General features: G+C 48.3%; 1 protein-coding gene across 2 annotated transcripts in view; it reads right to left on the bottom strand.

The window, feature by feature from the left end:
- Window positions 1-21,589: 21,589 nt before the first annotated feature.
- The window catches only part of Nox5 (NADPH oxidase 5), a 55,089-nt gene continuing 51,899 nt past the window's right edge, over window positions 21,590-24,779 (bottom strand). For both annotated transcript variants that reach the window (XM_076848665.1, XM_076848666.1), the window contains exons 15-16: window positions 22,950-23,116; window positions 21,590-21,721 (exon numbers count right to left, since the gene is read on the bottom strand). In XM_076848665.1, the coding sequence (XP_076704780.1) occupies window positions 21,590-21,721; window positions 22,950-23,116 (299 nt within the window). The remainder of the gene's footprint in view (window positions 21,722-22,949; window positions 23,117-24,779) is intronic.

The following is a 24,779-nucleotide window of genomic DNA, read 5'->3' as shown; positions in this document are numbered from 1 at the left end:
GCAGTTGAGAAATAAAATCACAAGTTCCATTTTTAGTGAAAATATCAGATACCCAAAGCACAAAAGGGGTGAAAGAGTCACCCAAATCAACGGAGCCTCAGCAGAGATATCCCAGGAGGAAGTGGAGCACCGACGCCTGTGGTCAAGTGTCTGGTGGCTGCAAAACACTCACCCAGAAAGGAGGGGCATCGTGGACGTGGAACGCAGACCTCCTTATTTGGAGGGGGTCAGTTACTGATGGCATGAGCTTTGCTGGATTGGGACTAAAGAGGGCATCACCCACACAAGCTGTTTTTGCAGGAAGTGGTCGTCTCCGTGGCAACGGGTGGAGAGCCGAGCTGTGGCACTGGGCAAAGCCTTACCACTGGCAGGAGAGAATTCAGAGATAAGTGAACTTTCATCAACCCTGGGTCAAAAGAAAACAAGAAGACAGTGTTGGCTTCTCTCACACATGAGGTTCATGGGGAAAATAAAATTTTAAAAAATCCCTTGTGAGGGGCAGGATGGCGCACACTGTAATCCCAGTGGCTGGGAAGGCTGAGGCAGGAGGACTGTGAGTTCATAGCCAGCCTCAGCAACTTAGCAAGCCCCTGTCTCAAAATAAAAAGAGATATAAAAAGGTTTATGGATGTGGCTCAGTGGTTAAGCACCCCTGTGTTTAATCGCCAGTACCAAAAATAAAAAATAAAAATCCCTTGCTTCAGTGGTGAGTAATTTATATGAAGATTGGCAAGGAAAAAAAAGGGGGGGGGTGGCAAAATAAGAAAAAAACAAAACTGCAGGTAGAAAAAGATCCAGTAACACATATTTCCTGGAGAAGAAGAAATTTCTAACTAGAAAATTAAGAGAATTTAGCAAAATAATCCCCACCCCCAAAGAAAGCACACACTTTAGATATCTGAGAAGAGGTAATAAAGCAATAGGAGGAAGTGAATCCTGAGCTGGCAGAGGTCGGAGAAGTGGTGGAAGAAAAAGAAACCATCCCACTTGCATTTTGACAATGAAGCCTACCATCTCGAAAAGAGTACAATGGAGAATAAATACCGTCAAAAACACAGAGAGAGCTAGCAAGAGCAATAAGGAAAGCAAGCACATTAAATGAAATGAAGGACAGATTAGAGAAAGTGACAGGTGTGTATGAAAGGCAAAAAGGTTTGTTTGTGTGTGCATTAAGTGTCTCTGAAAGGGCACACAAGAAATTGGGAATGTTGGCTGTTCTCGGGAGGAAAATTGCTTTCAGGGTAGGGTGGAAGGGTGGGAGGAGGGCAGGGGTGGAAGGAAAATGTTTCACTTCCACTTTTTTTTTTTTCAATTGTGACTTGTATGAATATATTAGCTCATCAAAAAAAATTCAGATGAAGCACTCCCACTCCCCTCCATCGCACTTTGTTCAAAACACTTTCATTGCTCTCATTGCTCTTTGGATAGACAGTGCATATCTCAAAATGGCTCATCAGTAGGGTGATCATAGGATTTATTGGCCAACAGGACACCTGAGGTTGAAAGAAGGAGCTACAGAAGGAAACCAGGACTAAGGTGACCTATGATAAGGCCCACTGTGATCTGGCCCTGGCTTCCCTCACCAGCCTCACCCCACCTTCCAGCCCTCAGCTCCCACCTAGCCATCCTGACTCCAGGCAGCTGCCCTGATCCTTCCAGACTCTCCCCCCAAGCTGCTTCTTCAGGACAGCACTCTTCTGCCCCCAAGTCCCTCTGACACCTAAATTTTGGCTTATTCTTCATATCCTTTGGGTCCCAATTTCTCTCCCAATGTTTACATAGTTCATGAACTCTAAAATGCACCTCCCCCTGTATTTTTTACAACTCTGATATTGGAATAGGTCTTACACTCCATGGTGTGTCACCATTCAATCAGCAGCAGTTGTCTTAATGATTCATAAATGAATGGGACATCGTCCAACAGAAGGCAGATTCAATGACCTGTGTTATCACACTGTACCCGAAAGCCAGTTCCATGACTTTTCACCAACTGGGGTATCTCCAAGGACAAGACTGTGTTATTTTTTTACAAAATTCCCAGTGGCACTTGCTGGAAACCAGTAGTTACACAATGAATGTTTTCTGAATGTATATAAATAAAGCATATAGCTTTACTAACTTCACTGAAAACATTGCAGTTTTCTATCAAGGTCCTGGAGCTTAACTAACTCTACAAGACTTAAATGAAGCAGAAAATGTTAGGGGGGAAAAAGTCATCTAGGGGTAGGGGAATTCTCCTGGATATTTCTGAACATTGTTTTCTCCTAAGCAGGTCTGGTTTTCTAAGGGCCTTCAGATCTCCAAATGTCCAAACTTGATGACTGAAAGAAATCAAGTTCCATATAGAATGAATATTTAGGTTTCTAACAATAGGTCTTTAGATCTATACAGGGAAATAAAATACAAGTATTTTGCATATGTATGTATATCTGCTTTAGGGGAGAGGCATAGGTAAAAGTTATTTTAAGGAGTGCTCTAGTTGATTCCCATAATCTTGGATGTCTAGGCTATAGCAGAGGTTTGGAACTTTGGCAGCATGGTAGAAACACATAGAGAGTTTTGAAAACTTTTATTACCCAGCCTCCTCCCCTATAAATTCTGATTGCATACATCCACATGCGTCCTAAGCATTTGTCTTCATTTAAAGTTCACTGGATAATGGTAGTGGGCAGTCAGGCTGAGAACCCAGGGCCCCACAACCTCTGGGATGGTTGGAGATCAGAATATGGAACTTGCTGCCTCTTATGTCCAGGAATCAGGCATCAGGCTCCTATGTACAGCTGCCTACTCATGTTCAAGATGAAATGTCTTCAAATCCAGTAACTCACCTAGTTATGGTGCCTTCTGCATCTGGTTTATGCATTCACCTTGGCTCCTCCTAGGATGGGCTTCCAGTGCAGAATCAAGTCTGAGAGGCAACCCCCACTGTAACATTCCAGCTAGATCTGGCCTCAAAACTGCCTATGTGCAGCTGTGACAACCTGGAGCAATACTTCCCATCACCTACCACAAGCCATTCTCCATTAGCAAATGCTTTGGAAAGTCCCCAGGGTATCATTTCCATTAGTGACTTCATTTTGAAATTCCATCAAGCCTACCAGGTGCTATATGCACGCCTCTGTATGCATACACCTTAAAGAAAGCAAGTGTTTTCCTCCTCCTCTAGCTCAAATTTTTCTAAAATCACTTCACTTGGTCTCTGAGGAACATTGAAGGAGATGAGAAGATTGGAGCTGCAGAACACCTGGCATGAACAGTGCCAGCATTTTTTTTTTCCTATGACCAGTCCTTGAAGTCCCTGGTACTCTGAGACATCGTACCTTAACAGGACACAATAGGAGCTTCTTCCCAAGGTCATGGGGTGCTGTGGAAAGTATCCAAGCTCCACACCCCAGTTGGAGCTTTGTGACTTCTGTGAGCCTTTGTCTCTCTGTCAGTATTGGGGTGAGGACTGGAGGTGATCTAACTAAAGCAATAAGTAGGGCACGGTGCACGTAGTAGGTGGCTATGATTGCTATTACCTCCCCTCTGCCTTTTGGTATTTCTCTTCCAGAGAAATGCTTATACTGGATTTTTTTTTAAATGTCATTGCTCAATGAGCTAGAAAAGGCAGCCCTGCTGATTAGAATGCTGGTTTGCAGGAAACAGAGTAGTGGTGTTGACATTTGCAGAAAGCTTTCTAGCTAAACTTTAAACACTGCGGATCTAATCCTGCTGGCATCGCCTGTTAGTGATATTTCTATGGCTTTAATGGACACACCAGTTCAATCAGACCCTCAGGGAAAGGGCAGGATAATTGGTTTCCTTTAGGGTTCCAGCAAAATCAGGTGGACACCAAATCCCTTTGAGCATGAAGGAAACAAACGCATATTGAGCGTTACCTGTCTCCTGTACATAGGAGGTGCTCAATAAGTGCTGACAAACTGAATACTGTGAAAGAATGAATTTACTGCATAGGCCAGAGTGGACTGCATTGTTCTTCCATACTAATTGTTTGCTGTGGCTAATTGGCTAATTTCAAATATCAATGTCTTTATTTGAGCACAGTGGCATGTCAGGTCCCATGCTAGTTCTGGGGACATAACTAAGCAAAACAGACAAGGTCTTTCTGCCTTCTGAGACCTCAGTGCAGTCTCAGAGGGGGACAGGGCGGAAACAGGGATATAGTGTGACAAGTCCCATGACAATGAAAGCCCTGGAGACCTCACCAGCCTGGCGGGGCCACTGGAACGGAGAAGCAGGAAGATGCATCGGCAGTGGGAAGGCAGGTTGCTCTAGAAGTTAGCAGGAAGGAGGATGGGAGAGCTGCCAGCCCTCAAAGGAACTGGAAACAGGCTAGTAGAACTGGTGCTGGGAAAGGTGGGGGGCAAGTGAGAGGGGGAGACCCCCACCAGCTTTGCCAACCTTGCCTGGTGGTAGACAGGCAGGCTAGTGCACCCCAAGGCACAAGCAAAATGTTCTGCTATGGCTTTAAAAATACTTAATGAGAAAATCAGCTCTTTAGTAAAGAGTATGGCTTTAATTTTAAACTACACCCACAGAGATGATGGGTCTATGCGTTCAGGGCTGGTGAAGTTCTCCATCAGTCTCCACCGGTAGCTCCTTAAAAGCAACCAGAGCTACTGAAGCAAGTAGGTGGCAAACAAATAAAACAAACAAAATATCCAGCATGGCTTTCTCTGTCTCTATCTCATCTGGTTCAAGGGGAAGCTGGTTCGCTAATGCTGACGGCTGCGGAGATAGACCTGTGGTGCGACCTCTTTCCACTTTTCCACCAGTCTCCTGGGAGGACCGGGAAAGAGTTGGGTACTTGGTTCTGTCTGGAAGCTTGTGCCTGAGAGCCAGAGATCTAGGGTCTGTCACGTCTGGCCTGAGCCCAGGCTTCTCCCCTCACCCCACTCTCCTTCTCTAGGGAGGTTCAGGCAGGGTTGTGACCCTGAAGCTGGATCTCAGGGTAGGGGTCCCTCTTCCCCACTGCTGGCAGCCACTTCCCCACTTGCACCTTTTAGGGGTGCAAGCTGGCCTGATCCTCTCCGTGCCGTCCCCTCCAGTCTCATCTGTGCCCAGGGTTTGATTCTTCCCTAGGCTTTTTATGTAAAACCTGCCTGGCCCCACGGAGCCTGGAGATTCCTGGTGGGGTGCTGCTGTCCCGGCTGAGTGGGCATTGCCAGTGCCCCGACACCCACCCTACTCCAGGCTCACCATTACTTTCCCTTCACTTGCCTGGTGACCCCCAGCCCACCACCGCTCTGCACAGCACCCCAGCTCTTAGGTTGTAGACACCCCCCCACCCCTGCTGGTGCTCACACCCTCATGTCAAATCAGGCTTTTCCCATCCTCCTCAATAGACCACCCCTGGCACCTAAGCCCCAAAGAGGTGGCTCCTTCTCCTTCTCCTTAAAGTAAGGTGCCTACAGTCACCATGATTCGGTAAGTTGTACAATCCTGTCTACCATCCTTCTTCCTTCCACCTTGTCTGCCTGCCCCTCTTTCTCTTTTTATGATTTTCCCTAGTTTATCACAGAGAATGCACAAATCCCTTTTCATTGTAAGACATTGAAACAATACATGAGATTGCAAAGCAAACTGAAAATCATATTGCCACTCCTCACTCACAATTCCACTTCCCTCCTCAGGGGCAAAACCACCTAGCAGTTTGGTATACATGTTCCTCACATTCGTACTCATATGAATATATACATCTGGGGATATACAATATGGGTGTACCACATATATGTAGATATGCACAAGTACATATAACTTGTTTGTGTTTTTATTTAGATGGGATGGTACCACAAGTGTCTCTATTTTCATTTACTAACATGTACTGCCTATAATACAACATACATATTCTTTGCACTATAGCACATCCATAACTGTGGATTTATTGTGGTTTATAATGTCCTGTTATTGACATTTTTTGGTGTTTCTAATTTTTTTTTTTTTTTTTTTTTTGCTATTACAAGGAAGTGGTGATTATTGTAATTATATCTTGTTGCCCAACTCATTACCCTCAAACTTAGAGGTTTAACACTATAATAAATATTCATTATTGCTCACAATTATTTTTTTCAGTAATGGGGATTGAACCCGGGGCCTATGCATACTAGGCAAGCACTCTGCCACATCCCCAGTCCTGGATCACAAATTTTGCCAGCCAGGAATTTGAGATCTGCTTGGCTCGTGGGTTGTGGCTCAGCATTTTTCATGAGGTTGCAGTTGATGCTGGTGGGTCTGCAGTCACTGAGTTTGCCTAGAGCAAGGATCCACTTCCTCACAGGGCTGGCCAGTGGGGGTTGGGTGTTTGCTGTTGGAGGGAGGCCTCATCCCCCCACCCCCGGGTCTTTCCATGAAGCTGATGGAGTATCTCCACAACATGGTGGCTGGCTTCCCTCAGGGCCATTCAAGAGAGAGCAAAGTAGAAACGGCAGTGCCTCTCTGACCCAGCCACAGAACTCCACCTTGTCACCTCCAACTCTTCTAGTCATTAGAAGTGAGTCACTAAGTCCAGTCCTTTTGAGGGAAGAAGGTCAAAGAATTTTTGAACATGTCCAGTATAATCCTTCTACAGAATCTTTGTGTGCTTGTGTGACGATTTCCTCAGGACAGGTTTCTAGAAGTGGAATTGCTGGGTTGTTTAAATTAAAATTACACTTTTAATTTTCATAATTTTTGTCTATGTCAGAAATCTTCATTCCTCCTATCCCCATCCATTCACTCTCTTTTAAAAATAATGAATCTCCTGAGTTTTAGCTGGGAAAGGTCAAAAATGTGTTTTCCAGCCTCCCTGGCTGCTATGTGGGGGAATGAAACTGAGTTCTGGCCAATGGGAAGTACAAGGGTGCTCAGTCCCCCCTGGAGTCCTGCATCCATGAACTCAACCAAGAGCAGACAGAAAATATTCAGGGGGAAAACTGTATCTGTTCTGAGTGAAGTGTAGATTGTATTCCTTGTCATTATTTCCTAAACAATACAGCATTACAACCATCTACTTAGCATTTATACTGTATTAGGTGTTATAGACAATCTAGAGAAGATTCAAAGGATATAGATTATATGCAAATATTATACCATTTTATATGAGGGAGTATATGACATCCCTGGTATCCTCTGATTTGGATCTTCAAGGTCCAGAACAGTCCTGGGCAGGTGCTTGCCTAGCTAGTGTGAAGCAGCCCTGAAGCTTCTGCCATCCTTCCCCTGTCCCCATGGGGTAAGCAGTTGTGAACAGATGTGGTGGTGGGAGCCAGGTAATTCCAGGGGGTGCTAGAAACACCCTTGATGATAGTGTTGCAGCACTTATAAAAATACTTTTATTCCTGGATAACCTTGTGGGACAGAGCCATCCTTCTTCCCAGAACTTTCTACGGGCTTAGAATTTAGTGTTAAAAACAAAAACCTCCCCAATTTATTTTGTTTAAGCCACTGTTATTTACAGATGACATGCCCTCTAGAAAGGCCTTACCAACAATGTATGAGTATCCATTTTCCCTCCTTGCCCACGCTGTATCTCACCAATTTTTATAAATTTACTAATCTGTTGGGCTCCCTCTTATGATTTTTTTTGTGGGGGTAGGAGACCAAGATTGAATCCAGGGGCATTTAACCACTAAGCCACATCCCCAGTCTCCCCAACAAACACACACTTTTTTTCTTTCTTATTGTGAGACAGGGTCTTGCTAAGTTGCTGAGGCTGGCTTGGAACTTGTGACCCTCCTGCCTCAGCCTCCTGAGCCACTGGGGTTACAGGCCTGTGCCACTGTACCTGGCCACTTATGTCTTCATAATCTCCTTCATGTGCTGTTCTACCCAATGCTAGGGGCAGGCTGAAGGACAGTCTGATGAAATTTTTAAAAAAGAAATCAACCATAATCTGTGTTAGTAGAAAGCACAGCAGTCTATTTAGACTTCTGCTTTGGGGAAAGAGACTCCTCTAGCTAAGATGGTGCACAGCACCGCTGAAAGGCTCCATAGAGATGCATGCAAAGGCCTCGCAGCCTGCCCAGGATGTGGGAGGACACAGTCACTCAGGTGAAGTAGTCTGGCTGCTCAGTGGGTGGCGCTGACTCGGGGATCTGGAGGAGGGAGTAGGATGGGGGGACAGTTAGCCTCCCAAAGTCAGGGGCTCACAGATTCCTTAAGCTGCTCTGGTGAGAAGCAGGGAGAAGGAATGGAAATATCCAGAAGGGATGGCAAATGGCTGAGAGTGGGATTGCTCCATTGATCCCTTTCCTGCCACCTTCTGTGTTGACTTCTGCACGGAGTGTCCTGTGTGAGCCCAGGCACTGTCTGTGGGGCTGGGATCCTGAAGAACTGTATGGTACATGACGATGCCCACAGCATGGGCTCCCCTCACCTGGAGAGTGACTCCACGGGCAGGAGTGCAGGCCATTGTGAGGACAGAGGAAGTGAAGCCTGCCTGGTGCCTGGTGCCTGGGTCACCAGATCCTCTGTGAAGGCAGCTTATTCAAGAAAGCTGTGGAGGGGAGACCATCCCCCAACCCCATTTCCTTTCTGGGCCCTCTGTCCCCTCATTGGTGACTCTCATAAACTTGTTTTAATGCCCACCGCACCCCCAGAAAGCATCCTGCTTTGGTCAAAGATCGTATAGATTCCTTCTTACTGAGGTGGGAGGGCAGTTGGATGCCCTCCTTTTCCTGGTGCACTGGTACCTGAGTGAGGCCGCGCTGTGTTGGATTAAACGAGAGGAGCAAAAATCGAATTATGAAACTTCAGCATCATCAAAGCCAAGTGGAAAGCATGCAGGCCAGTTGGGGGTGCTTCACGGATGCTATTGAAGTCATAATTTTGGGGGAGCTGCCCAAGTCTCCTCCACTTCTCCCCCTTCCATTTGCTCTTCTCTCTTTGCTCCCCTTTCCCTTTCCTCTCCCCTCTCCTCTCTTTCCTCTGTCTTTTCCTTGCCCAAACGGCCATCTGAGTCCCTGATGATTCAATTTGATTACGTTACCATAGGCAGGTGTGTGTCTTGTTTAGTCACATTAAAAATAAATCACTTGGCCACACACAGTCGATACATCAATCTGTTACTTCCCTCTGCTTTCCAGGAACAGATTGCTCAAAACCCAAACGACTGTTGGGTGAAATGCGAGCAAGGAGAGGAGTGAGAAGGAGGGAAAGCCCTTCCAAACCCACCCTGCAGGCTTATGCACTCAGGGAGGGAGCCGGTCATGCGCACAACCATGCCAATAGCAGAGTCCTGGCTGCATGCTTTGGACCAAGGACGGTGAGCTGAGAGGAAGCTGGTTTGGAGGGGAGCCGGGACTTGGGTTCAGTTAACACTTACTACGTGCTGGGCCCTGTGTTTCCTTTTGCATCTTTCTTCTAAGGAGAACTTGGGATCCTGGCTGAGAAACTGGGCAATATCATCTTTCAGGACCTCAGTTTGTTTAGACTAAATAACATTAAATCAGTTCCTAATCATTCTTTGGATATGAAAGAAAAGTCTTGGAGTTAGATAAATCTAGCTTTACTACTTTAGGCCAATTACTTAACATTGCTGAGCCTCAGTTTCTTTATCCTTAAAATGGGGGTAGAAATCAAGATCAAATGAGATTACATATTTAAGAGACTTTTTTTTTAAAGAGAGAGTGAGAGAGAGAGAGAGAGAGAGAGAGAGAGAGAGAGAGAGAGAGAGAGAGAGAGAGAATTCTTTTAATATTTATTTTTTAGTTATCGGCGGATACAACATCTTTGTTTGTATGTGGTGCTGAGGATCAAACCCGGGCCGCACGCATGCCAGGCGAGCGCGCTACCGCTTGAGCCACATCCCCAGCCCCCTTAAGAGACCTTTTTAAAATAGGCAGCCAAGATCTGGTCATGGAGGTGCACACCTTTAATCCCAGCCACTCGGGAGGCTAAGGAGGGAGAATCCAAATTCAAGGCCAGACTGGGCAACTTAGACTGCAAAAATTTTAAAAAATAAATTAATAATAATAATATCACTATTGATAATATGGCAGTTAGATAGGATGGTGTTTAAGCCTCTTTCATAATATACAAATACCTCCATCCTCTTAGGTTTTTTTAAATTTTTTCAGGTGTGGTACCACTGTTCCAGGAGGGATGTGTATGTGTGTGTGTGTGTGTGTGTGTGTGTGTGTGTGTGTGTCTATTTTCTTCTTGTTCTTGATGAAAATAGTCTGAGGGAGAGACAGTTTAGACTTTGGAGAAATCTTAGCATTATAAAAAACCAGACTCCAACCTCCACAAACGTCTCCTAGGATTCAGTCAAGACATTACAAAGGTCCCAAGATGTCCCGTGGTAAACCAGAACTCTTGCTTTAACCAATAAAATGTGGTGGAGTGACAAAGGAACAGTTCTGAGCTTAAGCCTTAAGAAGCCTTGTGTGTTTGGGAATCCCTGAACCAATATGTAAGAAGCTCAGCCTCTCTGTGCTGGAGAGACCATATAGAAAGGACCTGTGGAAAGAAATACCTTGAGATCATACAGAAAGAGGGAGAGGGACGCTCCCAGCCTCCTGACTGAGCCAGCCTTTCAGCCCCCATCTAAGGCACCAGCTAGGTGAGGCACCATCCTGGATGCTCTTGCCCACTCCTGCCCCCAGGTGACCTCAGTCCCAGCCTAACACTCCTGCAACAGAAGAACTTTCCAGCAGATCCCAATCAATCTATGCACTTGTGTGAGATGATACAATGATTGTGTCAGCCCAGAGTCATGGTGTGTGCCTAGAGTCCCAGCTACCTGGGAGGCTGAGGCCAGAGGATGACTTGAATCTCATGAGTTGGAGGCCAGTCTGGGCAACAGAGGGAGACCCCATCTCCAAACAAAACAAAACAAAACAAAACAAAAAGGTTGCCTAGAGCCAGGTATGGTGGCACATGCCTGTAATCCCAACTGCTTGGGAGGCTGAGACAGAAAGATCACAAGTTCAAAGCTCAGCCTCAGCAAAGGCAAGCCTAAACAACTCAGTGAGACCCTGTCTCTAAATAAAATACAAAATAGGGCTGGGGATGTGGCTCAGTGGTTGAGTGCTCCTGAGTTCAATCCCTGGTACCAAAAAGAAAGGTTGCCTAAAGCCATTCTCATTTGGAGTTGTGTATCACATAGCAGTAGATCATTGGACAGTATCTGTTTGAGCTTTCATTATGCACCAGATCATGGATTCTCATTAAGAGGGACACAGAGGCTGGTATGGTGGTGCATGCCTATGATCCCAGTAACTCCAGAAGCTGAGGCAGAGAGGATCATGAGTTCAAAGCCAGCTTCAGCCACTTAGTGAGACCCTAAGCACATCAGTGAGGCCCTGTCTCTAAAGAAAATATAAAAAGGGCTAGGGATGTGGCTCAGTGGTTAAGTGACCCTGGATTCAATCCCTGGTAGAAAGAAGGGAAAGAAGGAAGGGAGGGAGGGAGGGAGGGAGGGAGGAAGAGGGGGAAGGAAGGGAAGGAGGAAGTAAAAGGGGGAGGGAGAGGAGGGAATGAGGAAGGAGGGAGGGAAGATTTTGAAGCAAAGGGCAGGTGACATTTCAGAGAACGGCTGTGTATGGGGAAGTATTATAGCATCATACCAAGAAAATGAGGAGCATGTGAAGAGACGATTGAGACACTTCAAGTGGGATATTAGCTGGATATAAAAATAGTGGGGCTCCAAGGGGAGCTTGCCATGTTAGGCTCTAGGTCTGCAGTGGGGGCCTTAGGAAAGTCAGTTAGTTCAGGGTCCCATCTGGTGGAAATATAACTTGCGAATGGCAGACAATCCCTTCACAGCCGAGTTCTAAATGCCCATGATTGTAGAGTCTTTGAGGACTCCTTTTTGGCACCCGCTGGTGAGCTCAGGAAGATGTACACAACCTGTTTATAGAACGCCCTTGTTTGCCTCCTCCAAGGACAGCTGGGGGATGAGGAGGGTGTCAGGGCCCCTCCTTGTGGCTGATGAGGAGCAGAGACATAAAAGGCTGCGGAAGCAGCAGCTGAAATCAGAGCTAATTGGATGGCAATTAGCAGGTTAATGGCTCACATCAGGGATATGGCAGCCTTATGGCACGGAGTGACTTTCAAGTTTCCTCCTCTGTGTCTCTCCCCTCCTGGTGTTTGGTGGGGCTTTGAAGCTCTCCTATCTGAGAAGACCTGGGTTCTGCTGAGCTCCTTGACCCTAGGAGTCAAGGCAAGGCCAGAAGGTGAGGCCAGAACTAAGGAACACGAACTTGGAAGAAAAGGAGCAGCGGGGCATCCCCTGAGGAGCAGGGTAAAGGGCAAGTTGGAGTGGGATGGGACAAGGGTCCCAGCTCTAGGCAGAGAGCCAGGTGGCTCCTGACAGCATGGCTGTCACATTTTAGAGCAGTGCCTTAATTCATGGTTCCACTCAGCTCATTGCATCTATCATCTCAGCAAACACTGTTGAGTTTTTTAGAGGTTGGTGGGTTAGGAACATGTTTTATTGTAACAGGGACCTAAGCACTGTAGATTGACATTCCCTTAGTCCCTAAAGAGCTATTGGGTGGTGACCTCGTGCTAGGGACTGTTTTAGGAGCTATGGACACAACAGGGAGAAATGCAAACTTCCTGCCCTCGGAGAGCAAGACGACTGCACTGGTTAGGGCAGGTCCCTGAATGCCCAGGGCTTCTGTGTCCTGGTGATAAGATGTCTCTGGATGGCTAGAGGTCTCATCAAGACCGGAAGCAGAAGGAGGCGGCCCCCAGCCTCACCTGTTCCAAAGAAAGTCAAAGCTTTCCCACATCCCCCAGCACAGACTCCCTGACTGGGCAGGAGGCTGTATTAGCATGTTTGTGATTAGTTTATCTGATCACTATTTTGACCTGGGGCTACCCGGACCAAGTCAGAGGACAGTTTGCAAGGGAGAAGGGGGTGGAGATTGGGCAGGTGGTCAGGTGGACTGGCTGCCTCTGATTATGGGATGAGACACTGGCAAGAGGAAATGTTCCATGGGAAAATATTCCATTGGGAATATTAAATCAATTGTTAAAAAAAAAAAAAAAGCATTAGATACAGTCCCAGATGAGACAAAAAGTGCTTAGTGAAGCAGGGTACATTGGCGCACACCTGTGATCCCAGTGACTCAGGAGGCTGAGGCAGGAAGATCTCAAGTAGAAAGCCAGCCCTGGCAACTTAGTGAGGCACTAAGCAACTTAGACCCTGTCTCAAAATAATAAGTAAAAAAAAAAGAGAGAAAAAGAAAATGGCTGGGGATGTGGCTCAGTGGTAAGGTGCCCCAGTATCAAAAACAATTCTCTAGCAAGTGCCTCCTGTTTGCTAAGGTCTCTTCCAGTGCTCTGTAAGGACCTGTGAAGGACATAGACAGGATCCAGCCTCAGGGGATGGATGTCTGGATGTGAATGAAGGTACTGACAAGAGACGACATGTAGACCCGAGACAATCTGTGCCCAGGAGACTGCGGAGAGGGATTTGGCGGGAACAGGTATCAAATAAAGGCACCATCCAGACAGTCCTAGCAGGCACATTGCCTGCCTTTCCTGCCCACAGCCCTCCTGGGGAACCTGCACAGCCCTGTGGTGGCCAGCTCCAGGCCCATCTCTCTCCCTGCCACAGCTGATGGGACCAGACATGCCCTTGTTTGAAAAGCTCTAAGTGGCTTCTCCATTGCTTCAGGTTAGAGTCAGAACTGCCCACGCCATATTCCCTTCCCAGCTGTCTCCTCCCCTGGCTTCAGCCCCTGCCCCAATGTGCCTCAGTGCCTTGAACAAGCCAGGGCCTGTGTGCACAACCTGACCTCCCCCACTCTGCTTCCCTGTTGGAAAGTCCCAATTCTCTAACCCCACACTCATCTGGCCCTGCCCGCCCTGCCCTTGACTCCTGCTTCCTTCCCATGAGGCACTGTGCTGGCATATGCATCAGGTATTGGCACCACGGGCCTGTTTTAGTCAGCTTCTCCCATGCTGTGATTGAAAGACCCGACCAGAACAACTGTAGAGGAGGAATAGTTTATTCAGGGGCTCACAGCTTCAGAGTCTTAGTCCAAAGAAGGCCAGCTCCATTCCTTGGGGCTCAAGGTGAGGCAGAACATCATGGCGGAGTGTGGTGGAAGGAAGCCATTCACATGGTGATCAGAATGCCTAGAGAGAGAGAGAGACACTCCACTTTCCAGACACAAAATATATATCCCATAGCCATGGCCCCAATGAGCCACTTCCTCCAGCCACACCCCACGTGCCCCACTCACCACTCAATTAATCCCACCAGGGATTAATTAACTGATTAGGGCGACCCAATCATTGCTCCTCCAAACTTTGCATTGTCTCACAGGTGAGCTTTTGAAGGACGCTCACATCTAAACCATAACAGGCCCCCGGTGTTTCTCCCTTGCTCTATGCCTCGTGGGGCATCCTTGCTGCTTGGCCTGTCACCAATATTTGTGGGGAGCCTGGGTGAGTGAGTGGCTCTCTCATGGTGAACCCACCTGATTTGAGAGAGTTTGGGGGGGGAAGGGGGGCAGCATGGAGAGGGGGTTTTCCTCTACAGCCTCAGTGGGCTCTGGGGAGCCGGTGATTTTGAGGCCTTCTCCTTTCTGCCCCGAAAGCCAAGTCTTTTCCTGCTCATATCACTATCTTGTCCTCATCAGCAGAGCTGAAATCCCTCAGGTACTTTTCCTTGTTCTCTTCTGAAGAGGAGGAGAGCCAGCGAGCAGAGGGCCTGGAAACGTGGCTCAGATTTGATAAACAGACAGGAGGTTTCAGCAGCAGTCAGGAGAGAAGGATACACGTTATCCCCCGAATTCACAGTGCCATGCCGACCAGCTGGAAGGCTGCTCCGATCCCCTCCTGCCTCTGGCAGCCAGGATCAGCAGTGCTTGGACACGGGGAGGGGGCTGTCGCTGTGCCCTGGGGCCCTCCCTGCTCCTGGAGTGAGGTGGTTCTCCTGGGTGGGGAGGGCATTGATGAAACCCCAAAATACGCTTTGGTCACCATGGGGCTGTGGGGGATCCACTGTGACCTCCCTGCTGAAAAGGGGTGTGGTAGAAAAGTCCTAACACCTGTGAAATTCTTTAATCGCCATTATCCTTGAATTAACATTGATCAAGGATTGTGACAGGCAGGGGACTAGGCATGGCTTTGACCCCACCTAATCAACCTCCACCCTAGTGCCTAGAGGATGATCAGGATTTATTGACCCTTCCCTGTGCCCAATTCTAGGTAGTTTGCACTCCTCCAGGTCCCCACCTGCATCCCAAACACGGACACTCACACAGAGGAACACACACCCCAGTTCACAGTCCCCCACATGGGGAAATGAAATGTGGCACTCAAAGCCACTGAAGAGACTCTGCCCCTCTGTCTGGCCTGCATGGCTCCATGCTTATTTTGCAAGGGCCTCCTCTGCAAAGGACTTGTGAATCAAAAGAAATTAGATCTAGTTCTCACCCCAAGATGATTGTAATTACGATTTAATGAGCAGGGACATGTCTACACATAAAATTACAATAAACTAAGGTTTAAAGTACATAATAAAAACAAAAAACAGGAAGAAAGCAATGTGCTGTAATAATTTTGTCATTCATCGTTTAAAAAGCACTTGCTGGGCCAAGGCCTGGGATGCAGGCCTGAGTGCATCTTGGGCCACCATCTGGTCAGATGAGGTAGTCCAGGCAACAAAGCCTTGGGACAAACAAGCCCTAGGCCCCTTCAGACCACATCTCTCTCCTTCTTACCTTTGACTCCAGCCTGTGGAAAAAGGCAGGTCAGTGAGCCTTATCTCCAGCCTTTGGGCTACCTGTGCTCTTATGGAGTCTTTCTGGCCTCCCTCCTCTGTGGTGGTTGGCAGAGGGCCCCAGGCTCCTGGACAGGTTGCTCACATGCATGGCTATCCACAGATCCCACATGCCACAGCACTCACCTGCCTCAGAGCTCTGCTGGGTGATTGATGGGACTGCTCTTGCTCCTGGTCCCAGAGAGCTCCTTTGAATAATAACTTGGCACAATTACTCTCTGTCTTTTTTTCCTCTCTCTTTTTGCTTTCCCTATTTCCTATTCATTTGCTCTTTCTAAGTCATCGGGCTCCTTTGAGTTAGAAGAAGAAAGAGCAGAACAAGGAAGAGGAGGAGGAGGTGACACAGAGGAAGTGGGGGACCATCAGCCTCACTCCCTTGTTTTTCAGGGTGGAGAGAGCTATCACCAGCCTTCCTTGTCTGGGGACTTTAAGGTGGAGAGCCAGTCAGATTTGCAAATTAAACCTCATCGCTGGTAAAGAAAGCAAGTGTGGGCCATCGGGAGGTGGAGGGCAGGTAAGGCAGCTGCCTCCTCTACCCTGTAACTCTGGGCCTGCCTGGCGCAGGGGTGGTGGAATCTCTCTCAACCTAAAAGTGGAGTCACAGAGAAGGTGGGGGCAGAAAGGGATGGAGGTTCAAGGCAATCACATCAGCTCACCAACGCTTTTGTTGATCACCAAGCACTGGGGAGACAAAGATGAATAAGACGCCTGCCCCAGGGAGTTCACGGGCAAGTTAAGAGGTCAGCACAATACCACTCCCACCACAGGACTGTGGGAGCAGGTGGGTATTGGACAATGGGAGAGATGGCAAGCAGTCTTTTTTTTTTTTTTGAGGGAGAGTATCAGGGATTGAACTCAGGAGCACTCGGCCACTGAGCCACATCCCCAGCCCTATTTTGTATTTTATTCAGAGACAGGGTGTCACTAAATTCTTTGCACCTCGATGTTGCTGAGGCTGACTTTCAACTAGTGATCCTCCTGTCTCAGTACCACCCCCCAACCTGGGCTGTTGGGATTACAGGCGTGAGTCACTGCACCTGGCTGCAAGCAAGTCTTTACAGATAATGATGTTGTGAAATCTCCATCTGGTGGTGGGTAAGGATGCTCCAGATGTCAGGTTCTGCAGAGACAGAGGCTTGAAGGTGTGAAATGAGGGAGACCGTTGGGGGTTTCTTAGAACAGGAAGAGCAAGATGGGCTTTGGCAAGACATGAGAGGCAGGCAAAGGCCAGGTAATAACACAGGTTATTAAAATAGTAGATCTCGATCAAATGCTTAGTGGAGAGGGTTTGTGTGGCAGACCCAGGAATCGGATGATTACAGGAGGTGAGCCACCAACAGGAAGATGTGTGATCAGATCCACAACAGCGTAGGACAGATTAGAGCTGCAAGGGGCTGGAGACAGGGGGCCCAGCTAGTAGGCTGTAGCCATATTCCAAGCCAAAACCAGTTAAGGACCAAACTACGGCAGGAGCAAGCCAAGGTAGGACCAATGGGGAAGTGACTAGGTCTGAGAAGCACTTAGCATGTCATGTTGACGGGGCTTGATGACTGGCAGGAGGAGGAGGAGTCAGGAGAAGACAGGAGTCAAGGTCACCACCTGGGGCCACCAGCTGAACAGGGGATCCTCCCAGTGGAGACATTCATGACACCCACCACCTGGTGGGTGGTGCTGCAGTTCCAATCACTGGGACAAAGACATTCACTTCTCTTGAATGTTCTTCAGGGTTATATTTAAAGTCAAGTTTAATTTGTATCATCCAGCCACAGTTGAGATTTCCCCCGCCAGAAGTGTACCATTTATCCCTGGTATATTTATCCCTTTCTTCCTTCCCTCCTTCTTTCCTTCCTTCCTTCTCTGTCTTCCTTCTCCTTTGGCTAGCAGGCTCTGCTCACCAACTAGGATGTTTAAGGATGGTGCTCTTTGTCCCTGGGTAGGATGGGGCAGCCCAGATGGGTCCCTACTGGCTGGAGGTTGGGAGGCTGGGAACTTCCTGAGATCACGTTCCCTTCCAGTCATCTCTGCTCTTCATCTCAAGTATTTATCCCCCTTGGATTTCCTCATAAAATAAGTGTATTGTCTGAATCACTCTTATTTTTAAAAGGAGAGAGTCGTCATATTGTGAAGACAGATCATAAAAAGCAGAATCCATGGGTCAGGGAGGCTGTTCGGCATTGGTACTTGTTTAGTGCAGGCAGAGTGCCAGGAGTCTGGACCGGGGGAGGCTGGTTGGCACAGTTACCCCTCAATGCCCCTGGCCTCTTCTGTCCTTCTGAAGCAGCCTCAGGCCTTCATGGGGTCTTTTGTTTTAATACTTAGACCATTTAAAGCAGGCAGCTTTGCATATTGAATAAGGGGCACTGTGTCCCGGGGACTGACCCTCCGCCAGAGGGGCCGCCCCTTGGCAAATACCTGAAATGTTTCCACTTGAGATTTAATGCTAAGGGTCATAGATAACATTGCAGGCAAGCTCTGCCTTTTGTTTTATTCTTCTAAAAAATGACATAACCCATTCATAAGTACATAAGTTAAAAAAAGTATAATAACACGAGTGGTACATGAAATGCCTGGTATAAAATTTATACATTGGGAACATTATACAGGTAACACACCAGTACATGAGCAAGGTAAGACGGACTTCACAAACTCCCCCAAAGTTCCCACAGTGACTGCTCCATCCTTCTAACCCTCTTTTCCCACATGATACATATACATTATTTATTTTTCATTGTATGCATAGGATCAGATCAAATTCTTGGTACTTTTTTTTTTTTTTTTTTGTTGTTTTTACATGACATTCTATTTGGGGTTTCTTTTCAAAATTAAAACAACATACCCTTATCATAAAAACCTCAAACTTCATAGAAGGGTAAAAAGTAAAACAAAACAAAAATCAAAAGTAAAAGTCCTTTCCTTCCTGTCTCTCCACTCCCACCCCACAGAGCAAAGAGAAGTATTTTTGTGTCCTTTTAGAGATGCCTATGCATGTACAAGCATTTAAACACATGTGTCCTTAATGTGTTCACTTCATAGACAAAAAGTGAGAGCTCAGAGAGGCCAAATGATATATCCAAGGTCGCGCAGCAGCCTGCGGCACTAGCAAAAGTAGAAGCCGTGCTCCGACTTCCCGAGAGCAGTGGCTTTGCCGCTGCGCACACATAAGGTTTTGCCCAGAGCCAGCCTCAGCTGGTGCCTCTAATCTCTCCCTGCTCTAGACCTTGTCTACAAAGCTGGTGACACTTTGCAATATGGCCCATGTCCCCCTCCCCTCCCACAAATGCCCCAGGCTCTCAGTGTATTAATAGACTGCACTTGTGCTGGGCGGGCGGGGCAGGTCCAGCTAATCATTTGTTTCTCTAAAACCTTCGTGGCTGTCAGAGTGTGGTCACAACAGAACAGCTGGCAAAGGCATTCAGGCAGCTTGTGTGTGCACTTTTGTTCCCCAAATTACAAATGACAATTAGATGCAGAAGACAATTCCATGTCAGCCCTCCCTTGCCCTGGTGGGAACTGACACCCACTTCAGGCCCATTCATTCTCCCTTGTGCTTGATTTGGGGGCCACAGGCCTGACCTCCGGGAGCTCCCAGCCTGATGGAGGAGATCAGTTGTGCCCTTCCATACGCCTCCCTTTACCTGCAGTTAGCTGGTGCTCCCTCCCTCCCCCCTTGTGTCAGCCTTATCTATCTTGGGCCCAGATGTGTCTCAGCATTGCCGACATCTGGCTGAAAGAAGAAAAGTCAGTCGGCTCTAAGGATGCATTTGTTTCTTGTTGACACCGGGATGGCACCCTTCTGGTCACCTGGGAAACATCCAGGTGGACACACTCAGCATGCTGGCCACTGGTATATTTGAACTTGCCACCTAAGTTCATATGTTCACTGAGGGCAGAGCCTGGACCTATGTATGAGTTGTCCCCAAGCCAGACCTGCTCAACTCCACTCAACCTTGCAGGTGGACACTCTGTTGGGAGGAGAAAAGAGGAAAGCACAGAACTGAACAGCAGGAGCAGGCGGAGTGGGGTGGTGGGGGTGGTAGGGGAGGCAGGGGCAGAGTGAGGTGCCAGCAGCGGCAGAAACTGATCTTGAAAATGAACTCTCTCTACTGACTTCACGGTGCTGCCTGAGACTGAGCCTAGAGGCGTTGTCCTGAGAGGGGAGCTTTGCAGTGGGGTGGGGTCCTTCCTGCTCTTTCCTTTGATTTCCTCACAGGAATCAGTCTCCCTTTCCTGCACAACAGACCCTCCTGAGATCTCTGATTCTGCAACGCCCCCTTGTGGGCAACTGGAGTCTGGCTGGAAAGAATACAGAACACAGGCACATGGTCACTCGGTCAAGGGAATTTACAATCTTGTTTAAGGTTCTTCCACCTGCTCCCACCACTGCCAAAAAAAAAGTACTCAAACAGCTGGCTGTGTGCATATGTGTATTTGTGCCAAGTGGAAATCTGCTCTAAGAGAGAAAATGACTGAGTTCTGCAGCTCAAGTGTGTTCTGAGACAGGACAAAATATAAAACAGTGGTGTGTGTGTGTGTGTGTGTAATTCTATGTTAAAGTGATGCTGCCAAGACTTTAAATGACTTTGGTACATCCTCTACACACTCCAGTCTCAAGTTGGGCCACTCTCTTTCAAATACTTCTGAGTCCCAGATAGTGACAGGGTTTCCTTTCAGCCTTCCCAGGCCTGGTGCAGAGGGCTGGAGCAGACTTCACAGCAGGAAATGGGTTCAAACCGTGTGTGGCCTCAGGATGGCAAAGCCGAGGTCTGAGATTGGTCCATCAGTCAGGTGCCCGCCCAGGCTTGCAGGTAACGCAGCAGGACCTGGTGGAAAGGCCCCGGCAAAGGTCTCCAGCCAGGCTCACTCCCAGTCCACCTTCACCGTCACAGCTGTGACCTGCACATGTCATCAGCTCATTTCATGGAGGAAGAAACAGACATGGAGAGGTTGCCAGGGCCACCCAGCTGGGGTGGCTGAGCTGAGCGCTCTGTGTCCCCATCTGCTTCATGATCCCACAGAGACACACAAGAGGGTGTCTCCATCTTCCCTCTCTAATGGTCAGTGGTCAGAGAGAAGAGAGAGGCCAGAGTGTGCAGCAAGGAGGGACACTGAGGCACATGCCAGGAGAGAGAGGAAGGTCGGAGGGATTGAGGGGGGAAGGCAAAGATTCAGAGAGGTAGGGAAATATGCCGTCCCACTCTCCCCGTGGGACTGGATTCTAGGAAGATACATGTGCCAGGTTTCATTCCCAGACCTTTGAGATTGGAACTTCTGGGTGTGGGACCAAGGAATCTGCATTTTAAGTTTCTCTGCGTGTCAAAGTATGTCAGTATCTGTACCTTACTGTGAAATACATCAGAAGAAGGAGATAAATTGGTGGATGGGTAGAGGGAGGGACTGACAGGTCATACATGATAAAGCAAACACAGCAAAATGGTAACCAAGGAGTCAGAAGGTGGGTCGCGCAGTGCACTGCGCAATCCTTTCAACTTTCTGTATGTTTGAAAATTGCATAACGAGATGTTGTGGCTGAGTAGGTAGGCTGGGGATCACTATGGGAGGCAGAAGTCTCCCTCAGAGGACTTTTGGAGGAGCAGCTGTCCTGAAGTCCCCTCCTGCCTCTCCATGACCCCAGCCTCCAGCCTCATCTCCTCAGCCTCATGCAATCCCAGAATGCACAGCAGGCATTCAGGGGTTCAGGGGTCTGCCCGATGGGGCCCCCCCTTCTCGGTGTTAATCGGGATTCAGTGGTCCCAGGGCTTTGTCCTGCTGGGTGGGTGGTCTGAGGCTGGTCCACACAGGGCACTTATATCCCTATGACAAAGCCAGTGATGGAGTGGATATGTGGCACAGCACAGAGAGCCGCAGCTAGAAGTTCTCTTGGAAGAACCTGAAGCCAAACTGCTCACAGTGGCCCTTCAGCACCTTGGCCAGAGCTGGGGAGCCACAGAAGAAGACCTGCACCTTGCCCTTCTTTGCAGCAGCCACTTTCTGGAACACCTGGAGTCAGAGGGTTGGAGAGAGCAGAAGGAGAGGTGGGGCTGGGATCAGAGACCAGTGCTGCCCCCACCTGGAGGCAGCAAGGAGCGGACCCATTTGACCCAGGAGCTTGAGGAACATCCGTGGCACAGCTGCTGGGCTCACAGTGGAGTCCACCCCTGGCCACTCAATCAGGAGCCACTTGCTCAACTTGTAACATGGCTCAGAAGGGAGTTAGGGCTAGAAATAAGTAAAACCAAGGCCCTCCACTTGAGAACCCCCTTCTGTGGGAAAAACACACTCAAATTGATGCAGCTTTGGCAACGAGAGGCTGTGTGCAGCTGCTCGGGAGCCCCTGGGCCATGTGCTACGATCTAGATGCCGCTTTCTTTTTTATTATTATTAATGAGTTAATTTATTTATATTAATTAGGTATATATGACAGCAGAATGCATTTTAGTTGATTGTACACAATTGCAGCAGAACTCTTCATTTCTCTGGTTGTACACGATGTAGTGTCACACCCTATGAGCAGTCATACATGTACCTAGGGTGATGATGTCCCACTCATTCCACCATCTTTTATTTTCCCCCTGGTAAGGACCCTTTTTTACCCCAAATAGTGTTTATAAATTGCCTTTTGAAGAAGGGCCCCTTTGACATCCGTGTACCACTCCCATGTACTGTCCCTTAGCCCTCATGACCCTGGCTCAGAGCTTCTACAGCAGTTTTCAAAGCTGTGCTGTGGGCCACTGCCTGTAAAGACTGTGCCCCAATTTTTCAGGGAAGAAAATAATAATAATTAATAAACATAATAATACATAACATATAATAGTAATAAAACCAATCTGAGAAGTAAAATGGAAAGATCACAAACTACTTCTTGCCCATGGGCCTCAGTTTCCCCATTTGAAACAGGAGATGAATAAGACTTAATGTTTCCCCAGGACCCTGACCACCTGGGCTTTCTGGCTTTGGTTCATAGGGACTCAAGGCTGGAGAGGCCATTGAGGGCAGGTAGACCAACTTCCTCTTAACCAGATGGGAAAACAGGGAGGCACAAAGTGAGCGAGTGACGGAGCAGAACGCGGGTTCCCTGACTACCGCTCCTGCCTGAACACCTCCTCTGAACTTTGGATGCGAACTTCATACTTCGCCCCTGGCTGCTTGACCCTGATCTCCCTGCTGCTGCCTCAGACTCTCAGCCTCATTGGCCCCTGCCCATTGTGGGGTTCCAGCTAGCCTTTACCTTGCTCCAGTCGGGCCGCCCAGGCTGGGTACGTGTCTGGAGACCCGTAATAGAGTCCTTCTTCTCCTTCTTGGCCAGGAGGTCGAGGGCCATCTGCAGGCCAATGGCCTTCATGTCATTCTTGCCTAGTGCAGAAGTCATGTACATGTGCAGCTCCAGGAAGTGGTCTGCAGATGACAGAAGAGAGTGGTACCAAATGGCTAGCACCTGTGTTGGGGACAGGGCAGGATGCTGGCCACTATTGTACCCTGGGGCTTGGTGGGACACCAAAAGGTATAGGAACTCACACCTTCAGCCAACCATGTTTGCCTAGGACCTACCTCGTGATTGATGCTGTAGAGAGAAAAAAAAATTGATGCTGTAGAGAGAAAAATGGCCCGTGGCTTGAGCTGGGCCTCTATGTGCATGGTGAACACAAGTTAATGTACACCCTTGGCCTCATGTGAGCCTCACAAACCACTCCAGGAACTAGACCCTACTTTGACAGAAGGGGAAATAAATCCCAGAACAGTCTTTGGGCTCCAGAGCTCCTGTGCATTCCTCACTGTCTCCCCTCAGTCTGCCTGTGGACACAAGTCACGCACACATGAAAAGGTGATTGGCTTGAGTGATGGCTCACACGGAAAGTACTACTGATGTACAGGGAAGAACTGTGGCTGAGAGAGCTGCTTCCAGGAAGGGGCACAGACTGGGTCAGGTCTTGGGAGAGGGGCAAGGTTCAGAAGGAAGTCAAAGGAAGGCATATTCAAAAGGGGGAACAGCATGAGCAAGGACAAGGGGCTGGAGTGGATGTGAAAGTGGGGGACACATGTGAGTGGCTGGCTGGAGCAGAGGAGATGGGACTAGAAATGCAGATGCCAGAATCTGAAGGTCTTGAATGTTCAGCTGGGAATCGTGGGAAGGTCAAGGGTATCTGGGCGGAGCGCCACATGGTGAAAACAGCTCTTTGGGAAGTGGTGTCAGAGGGCTGAAGGGACGGGAAGTTGACCGGCATCGGGGAGACCCATTAGACCAGCACAGCCACACTTTGGAGCTGAAAGCGTCCAGGGCACTGAGATATTGTTCATTCAGGCCTCAGGGCAATTGGAGCTCCCAGGTGGATAAGTCCTCCCAGGATACAATTAATCGATTATGTAGAAAAACTCAAAAACTTGTGTTCAAGCTGCTTCCTGTTTCCTGGGTTGTGACACAAATGTTACCGTTTTCTGAGTGTGCCATCGTGAGAAAAAGATTGTGAGCACAGCTCTAGTGCTCATTCAAGCCAGAGATGACAGGGCCCTAAGAGGATCCTGGAAGAAGCATTCATGAGCTGACAGTCACCCCATCCTTCCCCTCACCCACCCCATGCCTCCATGAAAGAATTCATGCCATCCCAGCTTGCTCTCCGTTGTTCCCTGTGCCACCATTAGCCTGGTTTCCATCGGCTTAAGGTCTCTGCCACTGTCCAAATGGAAACGGGCCTAGGAGGCACAGCACATTTGTTTCACGTGTCACTTAACTCTTAGTAGTGCTAGGTGGCCTGCAAGGGGGGAGATGCATTCTCAGGGGTGGCCTGCTGAGAGGACGCTGACTCTTCTTACGCCTGCTTCAGAGTTAGAGGGGGAGAGGAGAGAGGAGACTTGGTGGCATAAGGGAAAAGAGAGCTTCCCTGGGGGGAAGCATAAGGGAGCGTCCCTGGGGGGGGGTCTCACCCCCTCCAAGCAGCTATGTTTAAGACTGTCTTCCCATTTCCTAAGAAATCATCTAAAAGAAGGAAGAAAAAAAACCATGTACACTAATATATTAATTTTAGATATATCTGAGATAGGGGAGAATTAGGAATAAATAAAA

Source organism: Callospermophilus lateralis, chromosome 3 (genome assembly GCF_048772815.1).
Source record: "Callospermophilus lateralis isolate mCalLat2 chromosome 3, mCalLat2.hap1, whole genome shotgun sequence".
NCBI lineage: Eukaryota > Metazoa > Chordata > Mammalia > Rodentia > Sciuridae > Callospermophilus > Callospermophilus lateralis.
This window is presented reverse-complemented; position numbering and strand designations above follow the sequence as displayed.